Source organism: Mastigoproctus giganteus, chromosome 5 (genome assembly GCF_048544385.1).
Source record: "Mastigoproctus giganteus isolate SK-2022 chromosome 5, ASM4854438v1, whole genome shotgun sequence".
NCBI lineage: Eukaryota > Metazoa > Arthropoda > Arachnida > Uropygi > Thelyphonidae > Mastigoproctus > Mastigoproctus giganteus.
In genome coordinates this window covers 34,141,307-34,165,609 of record NC_143579.1, presented here as the reverse complement: position 1 = coordinate 34,165,609, position 24,303 = coordinate 34,141,307, and the positions used below count along the sequence as shown (strand labels likewise).

Here is a 24,303-nt window from a genome sequence, read left to right as displayed (position 1 = left end):
AATTTAACCTATAAATTTCTATTTTCCATACAATTTTATGGAAAAAAGTAATACTAATTGCTAAATTTCTTGTCTGATTTTAATGAAATTTGTAATGGCTTTACAAATATTATTAAAAGATCAAAATAAAAAATTTCATAAAAATCTACTAGGAGTCCCTCTGTTATGTGTGGATGGACAGACATGATGAAGACAATAAGTATATATGCGGTGTGGCTATTAAATAATGAGACTGCATGTGCAACCACTACACACCAAGTGCCACCTGTGAAGCAAAGGCACAGCGGTTGACCTTGAACCGTTCTATAGTTGTCTGCCAAGTCATGTTCCAACACACTCATCCATTTTGCAGTGAGACAGGTTTTCATTACCTAGTGTGTTTTCACAGTTTGCTGAAAAATGACAGACAAAAGAATCAAACAATGAATTAACCTCAAATTTTTGACAAGGCTAAAGAAAGCACAAACTGAAAGTTATGAATTATTATTATTACATCAAATTTATGGGGAAGATACTATGTCAAGAGCTTGCATGTTCGAATGGCATAAAAGATTATTAGAAAGAAAAGAATGATTAGAAGTGATTGTTGTTTAAGCATTAGAATGGTTGCATCAGACTCAATATGGACAAAGAAACAGTCAGAAAAATTTTAACTGAAAATTTAGGCATGAGAAAAGTATGCACTAATATGGTGCCAAAAATTTTGAATAAAAGGTCAAAGAATGAGAAGACTCCAAGTTTGTGAAGATGTTCTGAAAAAAACTGCAGGAGATCTGATCCAGACTGCAATGCAATTGAAGACAAAAAAAAATCACCCAGACCAAATAAAATAAAAAAGTCAAAATCAAAAATGAAAACTATGCTTCTTGTTTTTTTCGATATCAAAGAAATTATTATGGCTGAATATGTCTCACCAAATTAGACTGTTAATCAAACATACTACATTTAAGTTAGCATTAGCATTAATTGAGGCATATGATGCAAGAAAGCAAGCTTATACAGCATCAGCAAAAAAAAAAAAAAAAAAACCCTTCCCATTTCATCCATCCAGTCACTCCAAATGTTTGTCTAGTTTAGCCTTAAATTTATTTAGGCTATCAACTTCCACAACAACAACAGATGAAAGTCTGTTCCAGCAATCAACTACCCGTTGGCTAAAGGCAAACTTCTGCACATCTATTCTACAACTGTCTTTCCTCAATTTGAATTATGCCCCCTCAGGTTCTTAGTCTGAGCAAGTGGAAGTATCCCTTCAGCATTGAGCCAGCTCCCACCATTCAAGGCTTTATACACCTCAATCAGATCACCTCACAGGTGCCTATCTCCAGATGCTGCAACTTGCAGAACTTAAGCCTTTCTTCATAAATGCACCCATTTGTTCCTCTCACCAATCTTGTTGCCCTTCTCTGTACTAGTTCTAGCAACTCTACATCCTTCCTAAAATGAGGCCTCCAGACCTGTATACAGTATTCAAGGTGTGGCCTGACCATTGCCTTATACAAAGGGATAATCACTTCCTTGTCTCTGGTAGCAAATTCCTATATATCATTGACAAAACTCCATGACCTTCTCTGGCAGCCCATTTGCACTGCTCAGAGAACTTCATATCTGACTGCACAATTACCCCCAGGTCTTTTTCATTCTCCACCTCCCTGAGTGTTTGTTTGTTTGTTTGACCTTTCCTTTCCGCATCCTCCGTATTTGGTGGTGACGGGCTCGAACCCCGGTCTAAATCAAGAAGCGTGTGCTACACACTGCTGCTCCTTCCTACCTGGCTACGGAGGCGCCTCCCTGAGTGTAGTACCACAAAGTTGGCAGGTTTCTCTTGGGTTACTGCTACCCATATGCAGTACTTTGCATTTGTCAATGTTAAACTTTAGTTGCCACTTCTCAGCCCATCTGCTTAACTTATTTGTACAGTAGTCTTCCATGTGCAACAGTATCAAAAGCTTTCCTGAAATCCAAGTATATGATATCAAAATAATTTTTTGCATACAGTTGCTTTGTGACCACATTGTAGTATCCAATCAAATCAGTCAGACAAGACTTCCCCTTAACAAACCCATGTTATGTCTGAACTATTGCTGCTGTCTTGTCTAGGTGATCCTGTATCACATTTTTAACCAGCGGCTCCATTATTTTCCCCGAAACAGAAGTTAAACTAACAGGTTTATAATTACGAAAATTTTATTTTGTTTCTCAGAGCAAACTAAACTAGAATTACAGTTAATAAGCTTTCGGCTTTCAGCTCCCAGCCGAAAGCTTATTAATTGTAATTCTAGTTTAGTTTGCTCTGAGAAACAATATAAAATTTTCGTAATGAATCCAAAGCACGTAGGCCTTTTTTACTAGGTTTATAATTATTTGTGCCACCCTCTGAACCCCCTTTCTGAATTGGGGATACATTTGCACATCCCCTGAATCTAAGTAATTATGTCTAAGGGTTTGCTTACTTCCCTTGCTGCCTCCTTCATTATAACTAAATAGATTCTATCTGCCCAAGGTGCCTTTTTTATGTTTATCTTCCGCAATTTTTCCTCCACTGCTCTCAGTTTTATCACAAAATCACTTAGCTCCATATTAGAGTTTGATAAACTTCTGACATTCCCCTCCTCGAATAACTCCTCATGTCTGAATATAGATGCAAAATACTCATTTGGTTTATCAGCTACTTGAGCAGGATCATCAATAGTCGAACCATCTATGTTAAGTGAACCAATCTGATTCATCCCCTTCCTTTTAGAGTTTACATAAGTAAAGAACTCTGTGCTGTTTTTCTTTGCATCCTTTGCCAAAGATTTCTCATAATCTGCCTTCGCTTGCCTAACCACCTTTGTGACTTGATTACAGACTAGCGTATAACTGCCATAGGCTCTTGTGTCACCTGATAATTTATATGCATCCCATGCATTTTTCTTCTCTGCCACAAGCCTCATTAATTCATTCGACATCCATTTAGGCCTGAACTGTGAACAGTATTTCTTATTTAGTATGAAAAAGCCTAGTAGCCTCCAAGATTAAGTCCCTGAAGGCTTCCCATTTAGAATTCGCGTTGGTAACATCATCAGTTGATCCAACTGTATAGAATTTAAAAACTGTCTGAGACCACTGTAGCCACCTTTATGCAAACAAAAACCCTTCCCTTTACCCTTGATGGTAGTTACATCTTTAAGTAAACCCCACATCAGTACACTGTGATCACTGTCACCTAGTGGTTCCTTTATCTGCAAATTCTTAATGCATAAATAACCACTGCTGATAATCAGATCAATTGTATTACTCCCTCTGGTTGTCCTTTGAACATGTTGCTGTAGAAAACAATCCTCCAATAAATTCACAAATTCTTGCTAGCATGCAAGTGACCAACCCACAAGTTCCAGTCAATATCTGGAAAGTTAAAATCCCCCAATACAAGACATTCTGGTTTACTGGATCACTATTTCTCTGCACAACTGTTAATTGTACTCATCAGCGTCATTCGGACTATAATACGCACCTACTCTCATTTTTCCTTTCCCACTGCTTATGTTACACCAAACAGACCCAACAATTGCATTGTCCAGCAACATCAATTGGATGCACTTCCTTAGATTTTGTGTTTTCCTTAACTAACAGCATAACCCCTCCTCCCTTCCTATCCTGTCTGTCCTTTCTGTACACATTGTACTTCTCACATTCCAATTCTGCACTATATCTGTGTGACACCATGTCTCTGATATCCCAACAATATTTGCCTTTGATGTCTTGATCAGCACTTCAAATTCATCAATTTTATTTACTATACTTCTAGCATTAGTGTACATGCAAGTATACATGCACTTTTGCTTACTCTTAGTTTCCCTAACACAGCTCATGTATTTACCTGTTCCATGATGACACCCAGCAGCTCTTGAAATCCTCAGCAACTTTCTCTCTAGGCTGCTGCTCATTACAATAGAAGCAGTGCAAGAATCACTTTCACTTCTGCCTGCAGTTACCGTTAATCTTTTAGTCTGTAAATCCCTCAAACTAGCAGTTTTCCGACTCACCTAACACTGCCTCGATAGCATCAGAAAATATTCTTTCACCTTTTCTATTTAAGTGTATCCCATCCCTGTAGAAGCAGTCTCTCCTGTTAGCAATCACAGACCATGCTGAAAAAAAATTCTACCCCGTGAGCCTTGCACAATCTCTCCAGGCCTGAACTGATTGACATAGCTCTCATCATATACTCCCTCCTATCATGTCTGTGCAGAATTGCAGACACTTTCAAATTTAACCCTAACTCACAACTTTTTTTCAGCATTGACGTGTACTTGTTAAGTAAATCTGCAGATCTCTTACTCCTAAAGTCATTAATGCCAACATGTACAACAATATCACCTTTTGTGCCATTAAAAGATGATACCTGCTCTACAACGTCATCAACTTTTGCCCCCTGGCAGACATACCCTGGTCCCATCCTTTTTGCATAATATATTCCCAGTCTGCCTGACAATAGAGCCAGCAACAATAACTAATTTCTGTGGAAAGTTCTGACAAGGCTGCATGAAAATATTCGAAGGAAGAGACCAGAATGTGGAAGAATGGTTGGATGCTCTATCAAGACAATATTCCAGCATACAACATGCTCTCTGCCAGTTTCCAGAAAAAATAAATAAAAATCCTTGTGTGTGAACATGCACCCTATTCACCAGACCCTTGTGACTTTTTTTTATTTTCCCTAAACTGAAAAGTATACTTAAGGGAACCCATTTTCAGTCTATTGAATAAATTCAGGAAAAACCAACTGAAGTATTAAAAGAAGGCTTGCAGAAGATGACTTCCAGAAATTATTCTATGCCTGGAAGAAACATGGAACAGTATGTGCTAGTCCAAGGAAATTATTTTGAAGGGGATAACTTTTAAGATATGAAATACTTCATTATATTTATTTTATTGTGTCTCATTATTTAATAGTCACACCTTGTGCATACACACATACACCTAAAATGAATTAAAGTTTGAAAAAAATAATAATATAAAACTTTTAAATGCACAGTATACAAGTATTATGAGAGAGAATGAGTGAATATATCAATTATCTGTTTATTCAAAAATTGTTACCTTCCATATTTGCAATCCATTCTGATAGCAAGTTTTTCACATCTGTTAATGATACAGCTCCACAAAGATTGGCTTTTGCTTTCTCAACATCAGGAGACTTTTTATGGCAGACATCTATTTTCTAAAACAGAGGTATCAGAGAAATATGCCTGAAATCTCACACACCTTTGAGCACAACGAATTACAAACTATTTTAACTGCAATTTATAACTAGCTAAAGTAAAACTATTACTAGAAAATAATGTAATTTTCTATTAGAAGTGATGATTTTCTACCAGAGGGAAAAAAATTTTTTTTTTTACAATTATAGTTAATAATTTAATTTTTTTACTGGAGGCATTATTTCAGGAAAGATATTGACTTTCTTGAAAGGGTACAAAGGAGGCCAAAAAGACTATATGTGAGTGCAAAGATATATTTTTACAAGAAAATTCAGTTCTAGAAGATTCAAAGTTTGCAAACCAGGCATTTAAGGTTGTAAAAGTGTTCATACTTTTACAACCTTATCACATTTCCTTATCTCTTTCCAGGATGATTTCTAGGTTCTAATTAAGGAATGATAAAAGTAAATTAGATGCAAGAGAATTTTCTTTCAAAGAGTAGTCAACTAGTGAAACAAAGTAACATCTAGTTTTGTAGAGTCAGAGGCTTGTGCAGATTTAAAGAAGAATCAGATAAATATTTAGAAAAGTATATAAAACGTAAAACCAAGGGGCTGCCTTAATTTTTATTACATTTTCATTTCATTTTACACCAGATGATACATCAGCTTTACTTCCTTACATCATTCTATTACATCATTTATCTATCATTTTAAATCAAATGTTTGTTTGTTCAAATTTATACAAAATGCAAATTACAGGCCCGTAGGCTGGACTTCTGTTCCAGGGCATGGAGTCAGTGATTAAAGAAAGTAGCAATATCAATTTTATTGGAAGTTATACAGAAATCACAGAAAGGATTTGGTAAGAGGAGATCTTGTCTGACCAATCTAATTAACTATGTAGTTACAAAAGAACTGGATGCAAAAAAATAATTTTGACATATACTTAGATTTCAGTAAGGCTTTTGACACTATTCCACATGAAAGACTGCTGTACTTTCATGTGGAATATTGAGGAGTATGGAGTAGTGAGGCAAGTTACTGATATTCATAAGGGGATGGTTGAGTGGCAGGAGAGAGAGAAATGTTATTAATGGCCACCTCTTCGTGGAATAATATTATTAGCAGAGTCAATCGGAGTTCAGGTGCTGGGCTGCTTATTGTTTTCAATATTTATTAATGATATTGATGAAGGCATATCAAGTTTAATGTCTAAGTTTACTGATGATGTGAAGGTTGGTAGGGTGGTTAATGACAGGAATCAGGGTATTCCTGTCATCTCTTGTTAACAGGAGAGACTGCTTCTACAGGAATGGGATACACTTAAATAGAAATGGTGCAAGAATATTTGCTGATGCTATAGAGGCAGTGTTAGGTGGGTCGGAAAACTGTTAGCTTGGGGAGGATACAAGGACTAATAGATTAACAGTAGCCACTGGCAGAAGTGAAAGTGATTCTTGCACTGCTTCTATTGGAATGAGCAGCAGCCTGGAAAACAAGATGCAGGGTATTTCAGAGACTGCTGGGAGTCATTGCGGTACAAGTAAACACACGGGTTGTGTTAGGGTAGCTAAGAATAGGAACAGGTGCATGTATACTTGCGTATACACCAATGCTAGGAGTTTGGTAAATAAATATGATGAATTTGAGGTATTGATCAAAATGTCAAAGGCAGATATTGTTGGAATATCAGAGATGTGGTGTCATACAGATATAGAGAATTCAGAACTGGAATTTGGGAAGTACAATGTGTACAGAAAGGATAGACAGGATTGGAAAGAAGGAGGAGGGGTTATGCTGTTAGTTAAGAAACACATAAAATACAAGGAAGTGAAGCCAGTCAACATCGCTGACAGTGAAGTGTTTGAGTCAGTTTGGTGTGACATTGGGAGATCAAAATTGAGAGTAGGAGTGTGTTATAGGTCTAATGACTCTGATGAGTATAATAAGAAACTGTACAGGGAAATAGAGTGGGCCAGTAAATCAGAGAGTCTTATAATGGGGGATTTTAATTCCCCAGATATTGACCGGAATTTGTGGGTTGGTCACTCACACACTAGCAAAGCTTTTGTGGATTTATTGGATGATTGTTTTCTACATAAGCATGTTTGGAAGGCAGGTAGAGGGAGTAATACTCTTGATCTGATTATCAGTAGTGATTCTTCATGCATTAAGAATCTGCAGATAAAGGAACCACTAGGTGGCAGTGATCACAGTGTGCTGAAGTGGGATTTACTCAAACAGTTAACTACCACCAGGGGTAAAGGAAAGTGTTTTTGCTTTTGTAAAGGTAACTACGGTGGTCTGAGACAGTATTTAAATTCTATACGGTGGGACCAACTGATGTGTTACCAACAGCAAATTCAAAATGGGATGAATTCAAAGAATTTATCTTGGAAGCTACTAGGCTTTACATACCAACTAAGAAATATTGTTCAAGGTTTAGGCCTAAATGGATGTCAGATGAACTAATGAGACATATGGCAAAGAAGAAAAATGCATGGGATACATATAAATTAATGGGTAACATGGAAGCCTATGATAGATATAAGCTGGTCAGTAACCAAGTCACAAAGAAGATTAGGCAGGGAAAGGCAGATTATGAGAAATCTTTGGCAAAGGATGCAAAGAAAAACAGGAAAGAGTTCTTTACTGATGTAAACTCTAGAAGGAAAGGGATGAATCAGATTGGTGCACTGGATATTGAAAGTTCAACTGTTGATGATCCTGCTCAGGTGGCTAACAAATTAAATGCGTATTTTGCATCTACATTCACATATGTAGTTATTCAGGAAGGGGAATGCCAGAGGTGAGTTAAACTCTGGCAGTGAGCTAGATGATTTTGTAATAACTGAGAGGAACGTGGAGAAGAAATTGTTGAAGATAAACATAAAAAAGGCACCTGGGGGTGGACGGGATCTATCCAGTTATATTAAAGGAGGCAGCAAAGGAAGTAAGCAAACCCTTAGCCATAATTATGAGAGCTTCTTTGGACTCAGGGGAGGTATCCATGGACTGGAGATGTGCAAATGTGATCCTAATTTACAAAGGAGGATCAAAGGGCAACACAATAATTATAGATCTGAGAGTTTAACTTCTGTTCTAGGAAAATTAATAGAGGCGTTGGTTAAAGAAGCACTGCAGGATCATCTAAACAAGACTTCAGTTATAGCTCGGACACAGCATGGTTACTGTTAAGGGGAAGTCTTGTCTGACCAATTTGATTGGATATTATGATGTGGTCACAAAGGAACTGGATGCAGGGAATAACTTTGACATCATATATTTGAATCTTAGAAAGGCTTTTGATACTGTTGCACATGCAATTTGCCTCCAAGTGTGGCATTGGAGGCAAATTGCTGCTATGGATAAAGGGATGGTTGAGTGGGAGAAGACAGAGAGTGGTAATCAAAGGACACTGCTCATTGTGGACTAATGTTATTAGTGGAGTGCCTCAGGGTTCAACGTTGGGTCCATCATTGTTTTCTGTATTTATAAATGATATTGATGATGGTATATCAAGCTTAATGTTCAAGTTTGCAGACAATATGAAGGCTGGCAGGTTGTTAAGGACACTAATGACAGTATGCTACTGCAACAGGATCTAGAAAAGTTGAGCAGATGGGTTGAGAGGTGGCAAATGAAGTTTAACATTGACAAATGTAAAGTACTACATATGGGAAGCAGTAACCCCAGAGTAACATATCAAATCTGTGATACTACACTGACAGTGGTAGAGAACGAAAAGGACCTGGGGGTAACTGTGCAGGTAGATAAGAAGTTTTCTGAGCAGTGCAGATGGTCTGCAAGAGTAGCTCATGGTGTCTTGTCAATGATATACAGGAATTTTTCTAGTTGGGATAAGGAGGTGATTATCTTGTATAAGGCAATGGTCAGACCACACCTTGAGCACTGGAGGCTTCATTTTAATAAGGATTTAGAGCTGTTGGAACAAGTCCAGAGAAGGACAACAAGAGTAGTGAATGAAACAAAGGGATGCTCTTATGAAGAAAGGCTTAAGTTTTGCAAATTACAGTGTCTGGAGACTAGGCATCTGTGGGGTTATCTGATTGAGGTGTATAAAGCCTTGAATGGTTTGAGCATGCTCACTGCTGATGGGATTCTTCCTCTTGCTCAGAATAATCACATGAGAGGGCATAAATTCAAATTGAAGAAAGACAGCTGTAGGATAGATGTATGGAAGTTTGCCTTTAGCCAGCGGGTAGTTGGTTGGTGGAGCAGACTTCCATCCTTTGTTGTGGAAGTTGACAGCCTAAATAAATTTAAGGCTGAGCTGGGCAGGTATTTGGAACAAACAGAGGGGTGAAATGGGAGTGTTTTTTTTTTTTTTTTTGGCTGATGCTGCATAAGCTTGCTTTCTTGCATCATATGCCTCTACTAATGCTAATGCTAATTCCACTGCAACAAAATTGATAAATGCATAGTACTGCATGTGAGTAACAGTAATCTCAGAATAACACATCAACTGGTTGTTCTCACACTCAAAAGTGGAGAATGAAAAATACCTTGGAGTAACTGTACAGCCTGACATTTAGTTCAGGCTGCATCGTTGGTAATGCATACAGGTGTGGAAGCCTCATTTTATGAAAGGTTAGGATCTGTTGGAATGGGTAAAAGAAGAGTGACAAGTTAGTCAGGGGCACAAAGGGATACTCTTATCAAAAAAGTCTATTTCTCAGATGCTGTATTTTGAAGCATCTGGAAATTAGACACATGCAAGGAGACCTTACTGAAGTGACTGACTGATGCCATCCTTACTCTTTCTCAGACGACACACATAAGGTGGCATAAATTTAAATGAGAAAGGATTGTTACAGGATAATATGTGAAAATTATTGCTTTGAACCAGAGAATAACTGATTGTTGGAAGAAACTTCCACCTGGTGTTGTGCAAGTGTGTAATTTGAATAAATTAAGGATTAGACAAATTATTAATGGGGATGGACAAACAATGTGGGTAGTTCTTTTGGCTGACATTGTATAATCTTGCATCCTATGCAACTGCTAATACGAGGGTAATTCAAAAAATAAGTTACACCTGACCATTGTAGCCCAAGAGACATTTATTGAGGTATGTAACATTATGTAATAGAAAGCACACACCTTGCACTACTTTTTCACATAGTCACCGAGTTGGTGTAAACACTTCTCAGAACGTGTGACTAAACAATTGATTCCCCGATGATAGAAATCCAACCCTTGGTCATTCAGCCACTGTCGAACTGCTGTTCGTACCTGCTCATCATTTGCAAATCGTTGTTCCCCCCCCCTAGATGTTCTTTCAGCTTGCCGAAGATGTGATAGTCACAAAGCGAAAGATCAGGACTGGTGGATATTGCTATACCTCCCATCCAAAACTTTGGAGCAAGTGTCTTGTTGTGCGTGCATTGTGTGGAGTGGCATTGTCCTGAATGAGAACAACACCTTTGCTTAACTTTCCAGGCCTCTTGTTTTTCATGGCTGTTTGCAAAGACTGTAATGTTTGGCAGTATGAGGCAGCATTAATTGTTGTGCCTTTTGCCATAAATTCCGTGTAAACAACTCCTTCACAGTTCAAAAACACAGTGGCCGTGACCTTTCCTCTGATGGTGCATCTCTGAATTTCTTCCACACAGGTGATGATGTGATGTGTGTCTCCATTCCATAGATGCCCCTCTTCATTTCTGGGGTGAAATGGTGCATCTATGTTTCATCGGGAGTGATGATGCAGCATAAGAAGTCATGGCCTTCCACAGAATAGTGTTGAAGGAAGGCTAGAGAAGACAAAAGACGTCGACCTTTGTGTTCATCTGTCAGTGAACAAGGAACCCATCATGCACACAATTTGCAATAGTCAAGATGTTCACGGACGATGGAATGAACACTGCCTATCAAAATATCCAACTAATTTGCCATTTCTGCGACTGTAAGTCTTCGATTATTGTGAATCATTTCATCAACTTGCATCACATTGTCTGCAGTGGTCAACGTTGATGGCCTTCCTTTTCAATCAGCATCCATCAGTTCTGTGCGACCACTTTCAAACTGTTGTCACCACTTCACTATGGCTGGATGTGACATTGCATTTTCCTCATACACCGCCATTATTTCATGATGAATCTTGGAAAAATTCAGACGTTTCACCCACAAAAATCATACCGTTCCACGTACCTCGAACTTGGAGTAACATTATAGCTGACGTGCCATTATGAACACTTGCTCCTATACAACTGTTACTGCTACTTCAACAAAACTCACCTACCAGGGGATGCATGATATGAACTTCATTCCGCACAGGTGCCACATTTGTTGCACATTTATACCAAGAGATGGCGGCAGGTGTAACTTATTTTTTGAATGCCCCTCATACTAAAACACATGTACATTTCACCAACTTCCTGATATTTTTCTGGATATGGCTGGGCAAAGGACAGTGCTTCTTTTGATGTAAATAGTACATACAGTATTTTGCAACTTTCTAAAATTTTATTTTTTAATATGAACTGTTTTTTTTTGTTAAACATTGTTTTTATTTAATGCATTTTTTAATGTTTACTTATATAATTCATAGTCTCTTAGATACTAGGTAAGTAGCAAGGAGACTATGGTTGTAGGCATTGTCACTATCCCCCCCCCCTTTTAAATAACATTTTTCAAATGTGGGCTATATAAACTTTCCAGATGGAGGGATGTTGGGTATTTACTATATAAGGACAAAGCTTCAGTGTATGTGTGTGTGTATGTGTCAGAAAAAATAGAATTTTAGTCTAATGTATTAGTCAATCTAGATGGCAGTGTGTAAAGTGGGTCACTATGAAAGAAGTTTTATTCTACTTTGAAAAGGTATGTAGACCTCTATCAAAAATCTTATTATTGCAATTATATTAAATAATATTATAAATAAATAATATAAACCTTCTGCATGCTTAACTAAATAAATATTTAAAATTAAAAATATAGGAAATCACTTACTTGTTGCACATTATGATTACCTAATTTTGAAGGACTGCATTTGGGTAATTTATGTTCTTTCCTAATGGCTATTCCAGGAAGCCTTGCTACCTCTGTAACAGCTGAATGAATAAATTTTTTGTGATGATTGTTAATATCTCTTTGAACAGTATTCAACTGCTTATTGTTTTCTTCTACTGTATTTTCATACATTACTTGATGATATGTGCCAGGCATCTATATTTGATATTTTAAAAAAATAATTAAATAAATATTGCTGCATTTTTAATTTGCCCTAATATGTAACAAAACAGTAAATATAAATGAAAATCACAACACTGAGATTGAAAATCCTAGCACTATCAACTAAATGCTCCTAAATTTTCTTACTGAGTGAGTGAGTGAGTAAGGGAGGGAGGGAGGGAGGAAGGAAGGAAGGAAGGAAGGAAGCGGGTTGCGAGCAAGTACATGAGCAGTATTCAATGGTCCCAAATGGGCAACAAAGTTTCAAACTTCACTGTGGAAAAATCTGAATTCAGTGAAATTTTAATGAATTATTTTACAAGAAATAGATCAGCCAAATCCAATAAGATCCTTTGAAAATGCCAAGAGTGCAAAAAATAATGAATTCCATTCAATTTGACTTCTACCTCTGTTGTTCTGCTGAAACTTGATCTAAACATAAAGAATATACATTCTTACAAGTTTCAAGGATGTTACCCCAATTGTTCTTGAAACCTGTGTTTTAGAATTGAGGTTTTAAGAACAACTTTTCTGTCACTAATAAATAAATAAATATTTATTTTTATGAAAAAGAAACACTAATTACCACAAAACAAATTAATGTGATTAATTAGGGTTTTTGTAATATTATTGCAGCATATTCAAGATTGGATCCATCGAAAAATCACATTCCATCTTTTGGAACAAGAGAGGAATTATCCTTGTGGAATTCCTAAAACAGGAACACATGAATTCTGCTTGGTATGTGGACACACACTGAAGAAAGGTACAAATTAAAAGAGTGATGACAGAGAAGAAAGGAAAATTTCTCCTTGAGCACTGCAATGCAGACCCCTTATCAGCATCTAGACAAGGGAGGAAATTTGTAGAATTTGAGTGGACTGTTCTCTCACTCCCTGTACAATCCCTTGTCACATTCCCTGTACCTTGAACCACCATACTTTCACCTTTGGCTCTATGAAGGATGGCGTTCATGAGGAATAATTTGCTGATGACAATGGTATCATTGTGGCCATCAAGAAGTGGCTCTTGGAAGCTGACAACTTTCATGGGAGGAGAGGGATGTAGTGGCAGAGAAAATGTCAAGGACTTGAAGTTCGTGGTACAACTACAATGGTATCCAAGAAAACTTGGAGGCATTAGTTTTGGAGTGACCCTCATACATAGTTTGCAGAAAGTCAATTTATCACTGATATTTTGCTTATTTTTTAAAAATTAAAATGGGAGGTAGTATTGAAGTTAGAACTACTGCATAGATCTTTAAAGGCACATAAACAATACATAACACAAACTTCAAATACAGGCAACCCCCGTATAACACGGTACTTCTACAACACGGTTTCATTCTAACACGATTGATAAATTGCAGCAATCCTCACACAACATGGTACTTATATAACACGGTTTGCTCTAAAATGGTTAGAGAATTTAGGCAAACCTCGCATAACGGGGTATTTTTGAGCATTTGTGCAGAGAAAGCCCTATTATTATTATGTTGGATGCAATTTTTCAACATTTCCATTTTTTTTGTGAATCCCCACTGTTAACTGGCTAGTCGTTATGCAAAAAAAAATTATTGAAAAATCCACATATTTTATTTTTTTTTGGAAATGCCGGTTCTGTGCTATTGAACTTGTGCTTGTTTGAGACTACAAAAAAAAAAAAAAAATGACTTTGAAGCATTACTAAACTTTGTTCTTAAGAACCGTATTGGAATAATTTCTTTGCTGTGAATCAAATTCCAGCCCTAAATTACACTGTTGTTATTTTGGTTTTTAGGAGCATTAGCAACTAAGGCCATATTGCTCCAGGGATATGCGGTGGTCATTCCCTGACCTTTCTGCATCCTCCGTATTTGGTGGTCATGGGCTTGAACCCCGGTACACGCTTCAAGAAGCGTGTGCCATGCACTGCTGCTCCTGCCCACCTGGCTACAGAGGCGCCTCTAAATTACGCCTAAGGAACTAATTTGAGTAACTGCCGATTTATTAAAGAATTGTTTTGTGTCAGCTGTGGAAAACTATTTAATGCGGAAAAATCTAGTAAAAGTTTTATTACTATTGGATAATGCTCCAGGCCATCCAAAAGATTTGTCATCGAAAATGTTGAAGTACTGTTCCTACCGCCTAATACAACTTCTTTAATTCAGCCATTAGATCAAGGCATTATATCTACCGTTAAAATCCATTACATCAGAAAATTTACAATGGATTTTGGAAAAAATTGATTCTGAATCTATTGAAGTGATGGGAGGCATGGAAACATTTCTCAATTGTGGACTGTATTGGAATCATAACTTTATTTCTCAAAGAAATAAAACCATCAACGTTAAAACCGTATTGGAAAAATGTATGGCCAGAGTCTGTTCATTCAGCAAATATGGCCGAACTAGCAGAAAACAGAATCAGTGCAATAGTAGATATTGCTAATTCGGTAGGAGGGGAAGGTTTTGATGATATGACTACTAAAGACATTTAAGAATTACTGGTGGAAAAGAGGCTGGTAAGGCAGATTTGGTGGAAATGGAATCGGAGGTAAACCAAATCAATTCAGAGGATGATAAGGTAAAAGTAAAGTGCAGCCATTATCAACCCACTGCAGGATGGAAGCCTCCTCAACAATTCATGCTGAGGGAAATGGACCATAATCTGCCACGCTGGTCCAGTGCGGGTTGGCAGATCGACCGTATTCAGGTCAGGGGCTTGAACCCCGGTCTACTCAAAGAGCATGTGCTACTGCACTCCCGCTCCTGACCACTCGGCTATGGAGGCGAAATTAGTAGAGTTGGTGGTGGTCGAATGGGCGCCACTGTTAGAGAAGATGTTTTACAGTTCCAATCTTCGATTGGATGATAGTGCAGATTAAAATTCTGAAGTTCCAAATTTTACACTAAAAAGCATACGGGAAGGCATAAACTTAGTCAAGCAATTAGAATCTTATTTTCTGAATGGAGATCCTTCGAGTGAGAGGAACACAAATTTCAAAAGGGAGCTTCAAAAATGCTTAGCTCCACACCATGCAATATACAAAGCTTTATCAAGCAAAATCAAACAAACCCAGATTACTGATATTTTTTAAGAGAGCAGAAGATACAAGAAATCTAGATGCTGCAGAAGAAAGTTCAGAAGGTGAAGATATTCTGCAACAGAGAAAACGTTCTTGTTTGATTATGCTTAGCAGCAGAGAAGAGGCAGAAAATTAAACGAACATACATTATACTGTATGTTATTGCCTCCATGCCAGTGAGATGATAAAATAATGGTTAGTGAAAAGCCATATGTATCACAGTTTGTAAGACGTTTAGATTTTTAATAAAAATTAAGTTTCTGATAAAATGATGTATTTTTGCTATCTTTTGGAACGTAACCCCCTTTTTGTACTGGTTCTTAGTCCCGTATAACATGGTTTCGCACTACATGAGATTTTATCTAATAATAATTAGATATGCAGAAGAGAACAATACTGTTCAAACTGCAGAGAAGTATGAACTTTGTGAACTTTACTCTGGGCAAACGCTGGTTACTATTTGGCTGTGGAAGAATGAAAAAGTATTTCATGAGACAAATGATAAAATACTGGTTAGTGGCTTTTCACTAACCAGTATTTTATCAGGAGATTAGCAGGAGACTAGGCACCTGCAAGGTGTTCTGATTGAGGTGTATAAAGCCTTGAATGATTTGAGCATGCTCAATGCTGATGGGATTCTTCCTCTTGCTCAGAATAATCACCTGAGAGGGCATAAATTCAAATTGAGGAAAGACCGATGTAGGATAGATGTGCGGAAGTTTGCCTTTAGCCAGCCGGTAGTTGGTTGGTAGAACAGACTTCCATCCTTTGTTGTGGAAATTAATAGCCTAAATAAATTTAAGGCTGAGCTGGACAGGTATTTGGAACAAACGGAGGGGTGAAATGGGACAATTTTGTTTTTTTTGGCTGATGCTGCATACGCTTGCTTTCTTTTTTTTTTTTTTTGGTAGTTGTTGGTGCATAGGCTTCTGTGGCCATAATGCACCTCCCAAGGTTTTTGCAGTACTTTGATCCAAGCCCGAGGCGGTAATCGAACCAGCGACCTTTGGGTTGCCAGGCAGGCACTTTACCCACCCGGCTAGCCCGGTCGGCCGCTTGCTTTCTTGCATCATATGCCTCTACTAATGCTAATCATATCTCACTGGCATGGAGGTAATAACATACAGTATACCTTTAAAATTTGCCCTCCCTCCCACTCACACTTGTGCTAGTTTTAAAAATACTTTGGATTTTAGATAGATACAACTAGTAGTTGAGTAGTTTGTCAATTAATATTAAACACTACCCAACTGAACATCTTTACACCTGAAAATGTTTATAATAATGACTAAAAGACCGTCATTATTTGCTAGACAAATGTAAATAACAGTTCAATGTAAACATTACCATAAACAAAATCATAGCAAACATTATGATGTAATGTAATGCAAATATTGGAAGCATTGGTACAGTATGCATTAGTATTGCTTTTAAAGCCATATTTATTTATTCCAAATGCAATGTACTTGAAAGTTGCTATTATACTCTAAATAACAATATAGGTTGTATACGTTTTCTTGATATCACTGCACGTATATGCCCATCATTAAAGGGTGTTAATGAATGCACTTTAGGGAAAAAAATTTCACAGTGGAGGATAAAAACAAAAACAAACCATTCTTCTTAAGGAATAATTTACAACGAGATATAGATAATCCTTATCAATTTATTTGATATTTTGTTTTTAATAACATATGTGGACAAATTAAATTTCTCATGAAATTAGAAAGAAACCTAAGTTTCAGTTTTTTCACCAAACTAGTCTGGTGAAACTAGCTGTGAAGCTAACGAGATATATATCAAAATAACTGCTATGTTGTTTATTATGTTTAATTGCACATACCTGCTAAGGAGAGAGTACTATATCTTAGGATATTATTTGCAATTATAATTCATGCAAAAAAGAGATGACATCTCTCTCTCTCTCTCTCTCTCTCTCTCTCTCTCTCTCTCTCTCTCTCTCTCTCTCTCTCTCTCTCTCTCTCTCGCTCTCTTTTAGTGCTGTCACTTCAATAAACTTAAGAGCATTAGCATTAGTTGAGGTTATTCCAAATAAATCTGGAATAACCTCAACTATGATGCAAGAAAGCAAGCTTATACATTAGCCAAAAAAAAAAAAAAACCTTCCTATTTCACCCATCCAGTCACTCCTAATGTTTGTCTAGTTCAGCCTTAAATTTATATAAGCTATCAACTTCCACAACAACAGATGGAAGTCTGTTCCACCAATCAACTACCCACTGGCTAAAGGCAAACTTCTGTACATCTATTCTACAACTGCCTTTCCTCAATTTAGAACAGGCTTTGTGCGTCGGGTTGCATTATATCATCAAAGTTTCTTGCGATGACTGACTAACTGGTTAAAATAAATTTATTAAAATAAAAAAAGGCCTGCGCTCATCGCACTGCCATACAGTACATTCTATAATAGGGTGTAAGTGTATTCCCCTCATCTGATTCATAGTACTATTATTGGTGGCTATGTGTAGTGCTCCATGAGTGCTGGCAGTAATCACGTGAATAGTCGACGATTTCTTACATAAGATGTTTTATCTTATGTATATATCATTTTTATTTTAATAAATATATTTTAACCATTTAATCGGTTGTCACAAGAAACTTTGATGACATGTTGCCTTTCCTCAATTTGAATCTATGCCCCCTCAAGTTCTTAATCGGAGCAAGCAGAAGTATCCTGTCAGCATTGAGCCTGCTCAAACCATTCAAGGCCTTATACACCTCAATCAGATCCAGATGCTGTAACTTGCAGAACTTAAGCCTTTCTTCGTAAGCACACCCATTTGTTCCCTCTCACCAATCTTGTTGCCCTTCTCTGTACTCGCTCAATCAGCTCTACATCTCTCCTAAAATGAGGCCTCCAGACCTGTATGCAGTACTCAAGGTGTGGCCTGACCACTGCCTTATACAAAGAGATAATCACTTCCTTGTCTCTACTAGCAAAATCCCTATATATCATTGACAAAACTCCATGACCTGCTCTGGCAGCCCATCTGCACTGCTCAGAGAACTTCATACCTGACTGCGCAATTATCCCCAGATCTTTTTTCATTTTCCACCTTCCTCAGTTTAGTGTCACACAGTTGGTACATTTCTCTTGAGTTACTGCTACTCGTATGCAAAACTTTGCATCTATCAATATTAAATTTCAGTTGCCACTCCTCAGCCCATCTGCCTAACTTTTCTAGATCCTGTTGCAGTAGCATACTGTCTTTACTGTTATTAACAACCCTGCCTATTATCTGCAAATTGGACATTAAGCCTGATATATACCTTCATCGATATCGATGAAGGGATATCATTGATAAATAGTCAAAATAACAATGGGCCCGGCACCAAACCCTGGAGGCCTCCACTTGTTTTTATTCCCAGGAAATCAACTCTTTCAAATCTTGCCCTGTTTTCTCATTTCCTACAAACTAATTTGGACAAAGGAAATCAAATTCCTTGACTCTGTCCACATCAATCTTTTGCTTTCAAGCTGTCATCTTATGGTCTGTGGTCCCCTTTACTAGATTTGCTTGATCCACTGCTTAGAAATCATAAACTATCTGTAATAATTGATGGTACTTCATCAATTCTGTTTACTGTTTTGCAAGGTGTTCCTCAAGGCTCACCATTGGGTTCGCTCTTCTTTATTGTTTATATTAATGATCTGTCAACCTTATTTCAATCTGTTAATGTTGAGTGGCAACTCTATGCAGATGATATTAAACTTTACAAAGTTATTCGTTCAACTGACAGCGATGAAATCCAGTCCTGTCTTGATTCCCTCTCACTCTGGCTCAATAAAAATAACTTGTTTCTAAACCTGTTAAAATGTAAATTATTATTATTATCATTAGCCATATGGTGAAAGGAAGCCTGAGACTTATGCTGAACCAGCAAAAAAAAAAAAAAAAAAAAAAAAATTTCTGAATTACCGAGAGAGAGAGAGAGAGAGAGAGAAAGTAGAAGAGAATCACCAAGAAAAAGAAGGATGATATCCAGCTCAGGACCCTGGGTGTGACAAGCCCAGATGTGAGTCCCCTGGGCACTTTTGCTCGAATCGTGTAGTTAGACCCTCTGTCCTTACTGATTATTATATTGAAAACTCTTTAATTGCAAGTACTGATATGTTCAAGGATTTAGGTGTCCTATTTCGATCTAACCTTCATCCCTCTTCCCACGTCACTCACGTAATATCTCACACTTCTAAACTTCTTGAATTAATCAAGCATTCTTCCTCTGTTTTCAAGAGTGAAAAAGTTAATTCTTCTCTACAAGCAGTTTATACTTCCCATTTTTGATTATTGTGGTTACCTGTTCCCCACAACAGGAATATCTTTCTCACAGACTTGAGAGAATTCAAATTAAATTCATTAAATTCTTATGCTATCAAAATCACATTGCCTTTCACCATCGAAATTATGGAACTCATTGTGGTCGCTTCAGAATCATTCCTCTTCACTCCAGACGACAACTCCACGAGTCTCTTTTTGCCTACAATATCATAAACTCTGATATCGATTCTTCATCTCTTCTTGAACAAATACCTTTCGCTATAACCCGTTTGAATTCTCGTTATAAAATTAATTTCTCTTATGGAGCTCTTTGTGGTCGCTTCAGAATCCTTCCTCTTCACTCTAGATGACAACTCCATGAGTCTCTTTTTGTCTATAATATCATAAACTCTGTTATCAATTCTCCATATCTTCTTGCAAAAATACCTTTCGCTATAACCTTTTTGAATTCTCGATGAACTGCCTGTTCTTCGTACTCATCACTTACTTGGTAGTCCTCTGTTTTGTTTCCTTCAGGTAATGAATAACTACAATATTGGTTTTACTCTTAATCCATCTATTTATAAGAATTAGATCCTTACTCTGTTTTCTTAGTGTAAATTTTGTATATATTTTAATTCTAGTTTTGTATTGATTTTTACTGTTTTGTATTTTCTGTAACTCCTACCGTTCTCACCTTTATTTAGGATCTGTGTGCCCTGTGTGTGAGAAACGTGTATATATATATAAATAAATAAATAAATTAGTCCACGTAGAGCAGTATTCATTTATTACCACTCTCTGCTGTCTCCTACTCAACTATCCCTTTATCCATTGCAGCAACTTGCCCATAATGCCATACCACTCCAATTTATAGTAGTCTTCCATGTGCTGTGCAACAGTATCAAAAGCTTTCCTGAAATCCAAGTTATATGATATCAAAATTATTTTTTGCATCCAGTTCCTTTGTGGACCAATCAAATTGGTCAGACGAGAGTTCCCCTTAATAAACTTGTGCTGTGTCTGAACTATTACTGCAGTCTTGTCTAGGTGATCCTGTATCACCTTATTAATCAGTGACTCCATTATTTTCCCCAGAAGTTAAACTAACAGGTCTATAATTATTTGTCACCCTTTGTGAATTGTAGATACATTTGCTCATCTCCAGTACATGGGGACCTCCTCTGACTCTAAGGATGCTCCCATAATTATGGCTAAGGGTTTGCTTACTTGCTTTGTTGCCCCCTTTAATATAACTGGATAGATCCTGTCCACCCCAGGTGCCTTTCTTATGTTTAACTTCAACAATCTTGCATTCCCCTCCTTCAATAACTCCTCATGTGCAAATGTAGATGCAAAATACTCATTCAGTTTATCAGATACTTGAGCAGGATCATCAATAATTGAACCATCTTTGTTAAGTGGACCAATCTGATTTTTCCCCTTCCTTCTGAAGTTTACATATAATCAGATCAAGAGTATTACTCCCTTTGGTTGCCCCTCGAATATGTTGCTGTAGAAAACAATCCTCCAATAAATCCACAAAAGTCTTGCTAGCATGCAAGTGACCAACCAACAAGTTCCAGTTAATATCTGGAAAGTTAAAATCCCCCCATTACAAAACATTTTGATTTACTGGCCCACTCTATTTCTCTGTACAATTGTTCATTGTACTCATCAGAGTCATTAGGTCTATAACATACCCCTACTCCCATTTTTGACGTTTATGTCACACCAAACAGACTCAACATTGCACTGTCCACCCATGTCAATTGGATGCACTTTCTTAGATTTTATGTTTCTTAACTAACAGCATAACCTGAGTAACTGCATACCCTCTTACTCTTAGTTACCCTAACACAGCCCATGTATTTACTTGTTCCAGATAACCTCATAACTAAGTGTAAAGTGCACTGCCAATTATAGCTATGTAAGTGATTATAGAGCAATTATATGAGCCAGTGACCAACTAGATTTAATTTTAGAACAGTTTAGAGAGAAGAGAAATAAGTTAGAGCTGAAATTTTAACTTTGTTGTGTAGAATTTAATCTATTTTATTATATGTACTTTCTCTCTTCAACCTTTGCTCTTCTTAAATGATGTCAAACTGTCAGTGGCTCATGCGAGTGCTGTACGATGAGCCACATATCTGTAATTTGCAACAGCAGTTAGTACTAAGCTATGAAGTTTAAAGGTTATTATATGGAGATAGATGGATAAAGAAATAATCATAATTTTCAGATTTCTACTGGCCAAATTTTAGTTAAATTTGGGATGGCTGACTTTTGGAAAGAGCCAAATGTAAAATTTCATGAAAATTCATTCACTGGTAGTAAAGTTATTATAGGCAGAAAGAATAGACAAAATAATTGCTGGATTTCTATTGGTCTGAGTTTAACAAAATTTGGGATGGTTCAACAAATCTTTATTAAAGACTAAATACAAAATTTTCAAAAAACCCATCCTCTAGAAGTTGGGTTGTTACATGCAGACATGATGGAGACAACAGGTGCTTTATACATATATGCTAAGGTACCTTAAAATGAAAACAAAACAAATAAATTATAGTTTACTTATAGTAAACTGTTACCTTTAAATAAAATTTACTTTATAACCATTCCCATGGTTTAATTGGTTTATTTATACTTTACATTAATTCTTCATTAAAATTTATTTTTTATTTTTAAAATCTGTAACTTTTACAAAAATTTTATGTATAAAAAATTAACCAAAAAGTTTAGGCAATTTTGGTGGGTCAACTTGTATTCATACCAATATGGTATCAATAATAAAATCGCTTGAAACAACCAGCTGAACTTTATTAAAATAAACATGCAAATATAAATAAATTAACAGTGGATACAAATAATATATTAAAAGCAATAACAAATATATACAGGAAAAAATAAGTTAAAATATAAATGAGTAACTTTCAAGGCTCTCTTTGTTGACTAAACAGTACATGGCATGACATGAAGAGAAACCACAAAATGATGATGATGCTCAATAAAAAGCTGGCAGTGATAAATGACATGCATTAGCAACAATATAACAAACAGTAGTTTGTTATATTGTAAGATAGTGGACTCCGCAATGGGGTGGATGCAAAACCTTTACTGCAGTTAAAATTGGGCATGCTATAGAAATATGGAATGCCTCGAACCACAAGTGTAAACAGAAATTGTGAAAGTCTTCAATACTAATAACCTAAATGTTATTGTGGGGATCAAGCTTATCCTATTTTTCATTCCAGTAATGCTCAGCAATGGTGGAATAAGCCAAATTGGTAGTGCTGATACCCTCTTCATACTCGTGAATGCAGTCCTTCAATCTCCTGCCAGATTCACCAATCTAACACACTCCATGATCTGGGAACTTTATGTGGTTACACTTTGCATAAGCAAAAAGATGGGAATTTTTACCTTAATAACGAGAGACTGCAACTTCCTGTCAGAGAGTTGTGCACATGTGGTAAATGGGTAGTACCACAGCAAGATGCTAGGAAATTCCCGAAGTGGAGGTTGTAGGCAACAGACAAGAATGTCGCAGAGAGTGTGTATGTGGAGGAATATCGGAGGAGCATCCACACCTCATTAAATATGATCTTACTGCAACCTGCAAGTGCTCAGGGGCATGCATGGACCCATAGTTGGTAAATTGGCCTGCTTACATTAGCATTAGCATAGGTATATGATGCAAGAAAGCAAGCTTATAGAGCATGGGCTTCCATGATGTACCATCACATCCAGGAAAGGAAGATCATTTTCTGTCTCTAATTCCATGTAAATTGGATGTGGGGAGAAAAAGAAATTAAAATAATGGAGAATTACAGGTCCTACCTTCCAAGGAATAGGTTATGAATACATCATCACTATAATGCTGCCAGAACCAGATTGGAAATTCAAATTCAAATAAAAAAAAAAGCAAAAAGCAATGTTGTCTATGACAGAGCTGACAGGTGTACTCATGGGTGAACCCTGAATCTGCCATGTAAAGAACAATTGATCATCATTGTCCTGTCAAACACAAATTTAATGCACTGTAAATATCCTCTACAGAAAGTGAGGTCCTTTCTTTCAACATGGTATCCCTGTTCAAGAGCTGTCTAGAACAGTGTTTCTTAACCATCATCATCATCATCATCATCATCAGCCATTTTCAATCCACTGCAGGATGAAGGCCTCTCCAGCAACTTTCCAGTTCCTTCTGTTTTGAGCACTGGCCATCCATTTACTACTCGAAAACTCATGAATTTCATCTATCCATCTCCGCCTTTGTCTTCCAGGTTTTCTTCTAGCTCCTCTTGGGTACCATTCTGTTATTTTCTTAGTCCATCTGTCATCATGTCTTCGAGCTATGTGTCCTGCCCAAGACCATTTTAGTTCTTTAGTTTTGATAAGAATGTCCTTTACTTGAGTTTGCTGCCTAATCCATGTTTCTTAACCAGTGCTCTGCAAGTACTCATCACTTGAGATCCCATGCTGAGGAATAAATTTTACATAATTTATTTACAAGTATTAAATAAATAAATGTCTGTATATTTATTAATGTATAAATGATTTATAATGTATAAA

At 36.9% G+C, this 24,303-nt stretch overlaps 1 protein-coding gene across 1 annotated transcript in view; it reads right to left on the bottom strand.

Annotated features, from left to right (window-relative positions):
• Positions 1-24,303, bottom strand: part of LOC150085296 (translesion synthesis protein REV1-like) — a 195,165-nt gene that overhangs the window by 9,870 nt on the left and 160,992 nt on the right. Inside the window, exons 14-15 of the mRNA XM_090374516.1 lie at positions 12,161-12,376; positions 5,086-5,206 (exon numbers count right to left, since the gene is read on the bottom strand). Coding sequence (XP_090230642.1) covers positions 5,086-5,206; positions 12,161-12,376 — 337 coding nt within the window. The remainder of the gene's footprint in view (positions 1-5,085; positions 5,207-12,160; positions 12,377-24,303) is intronic.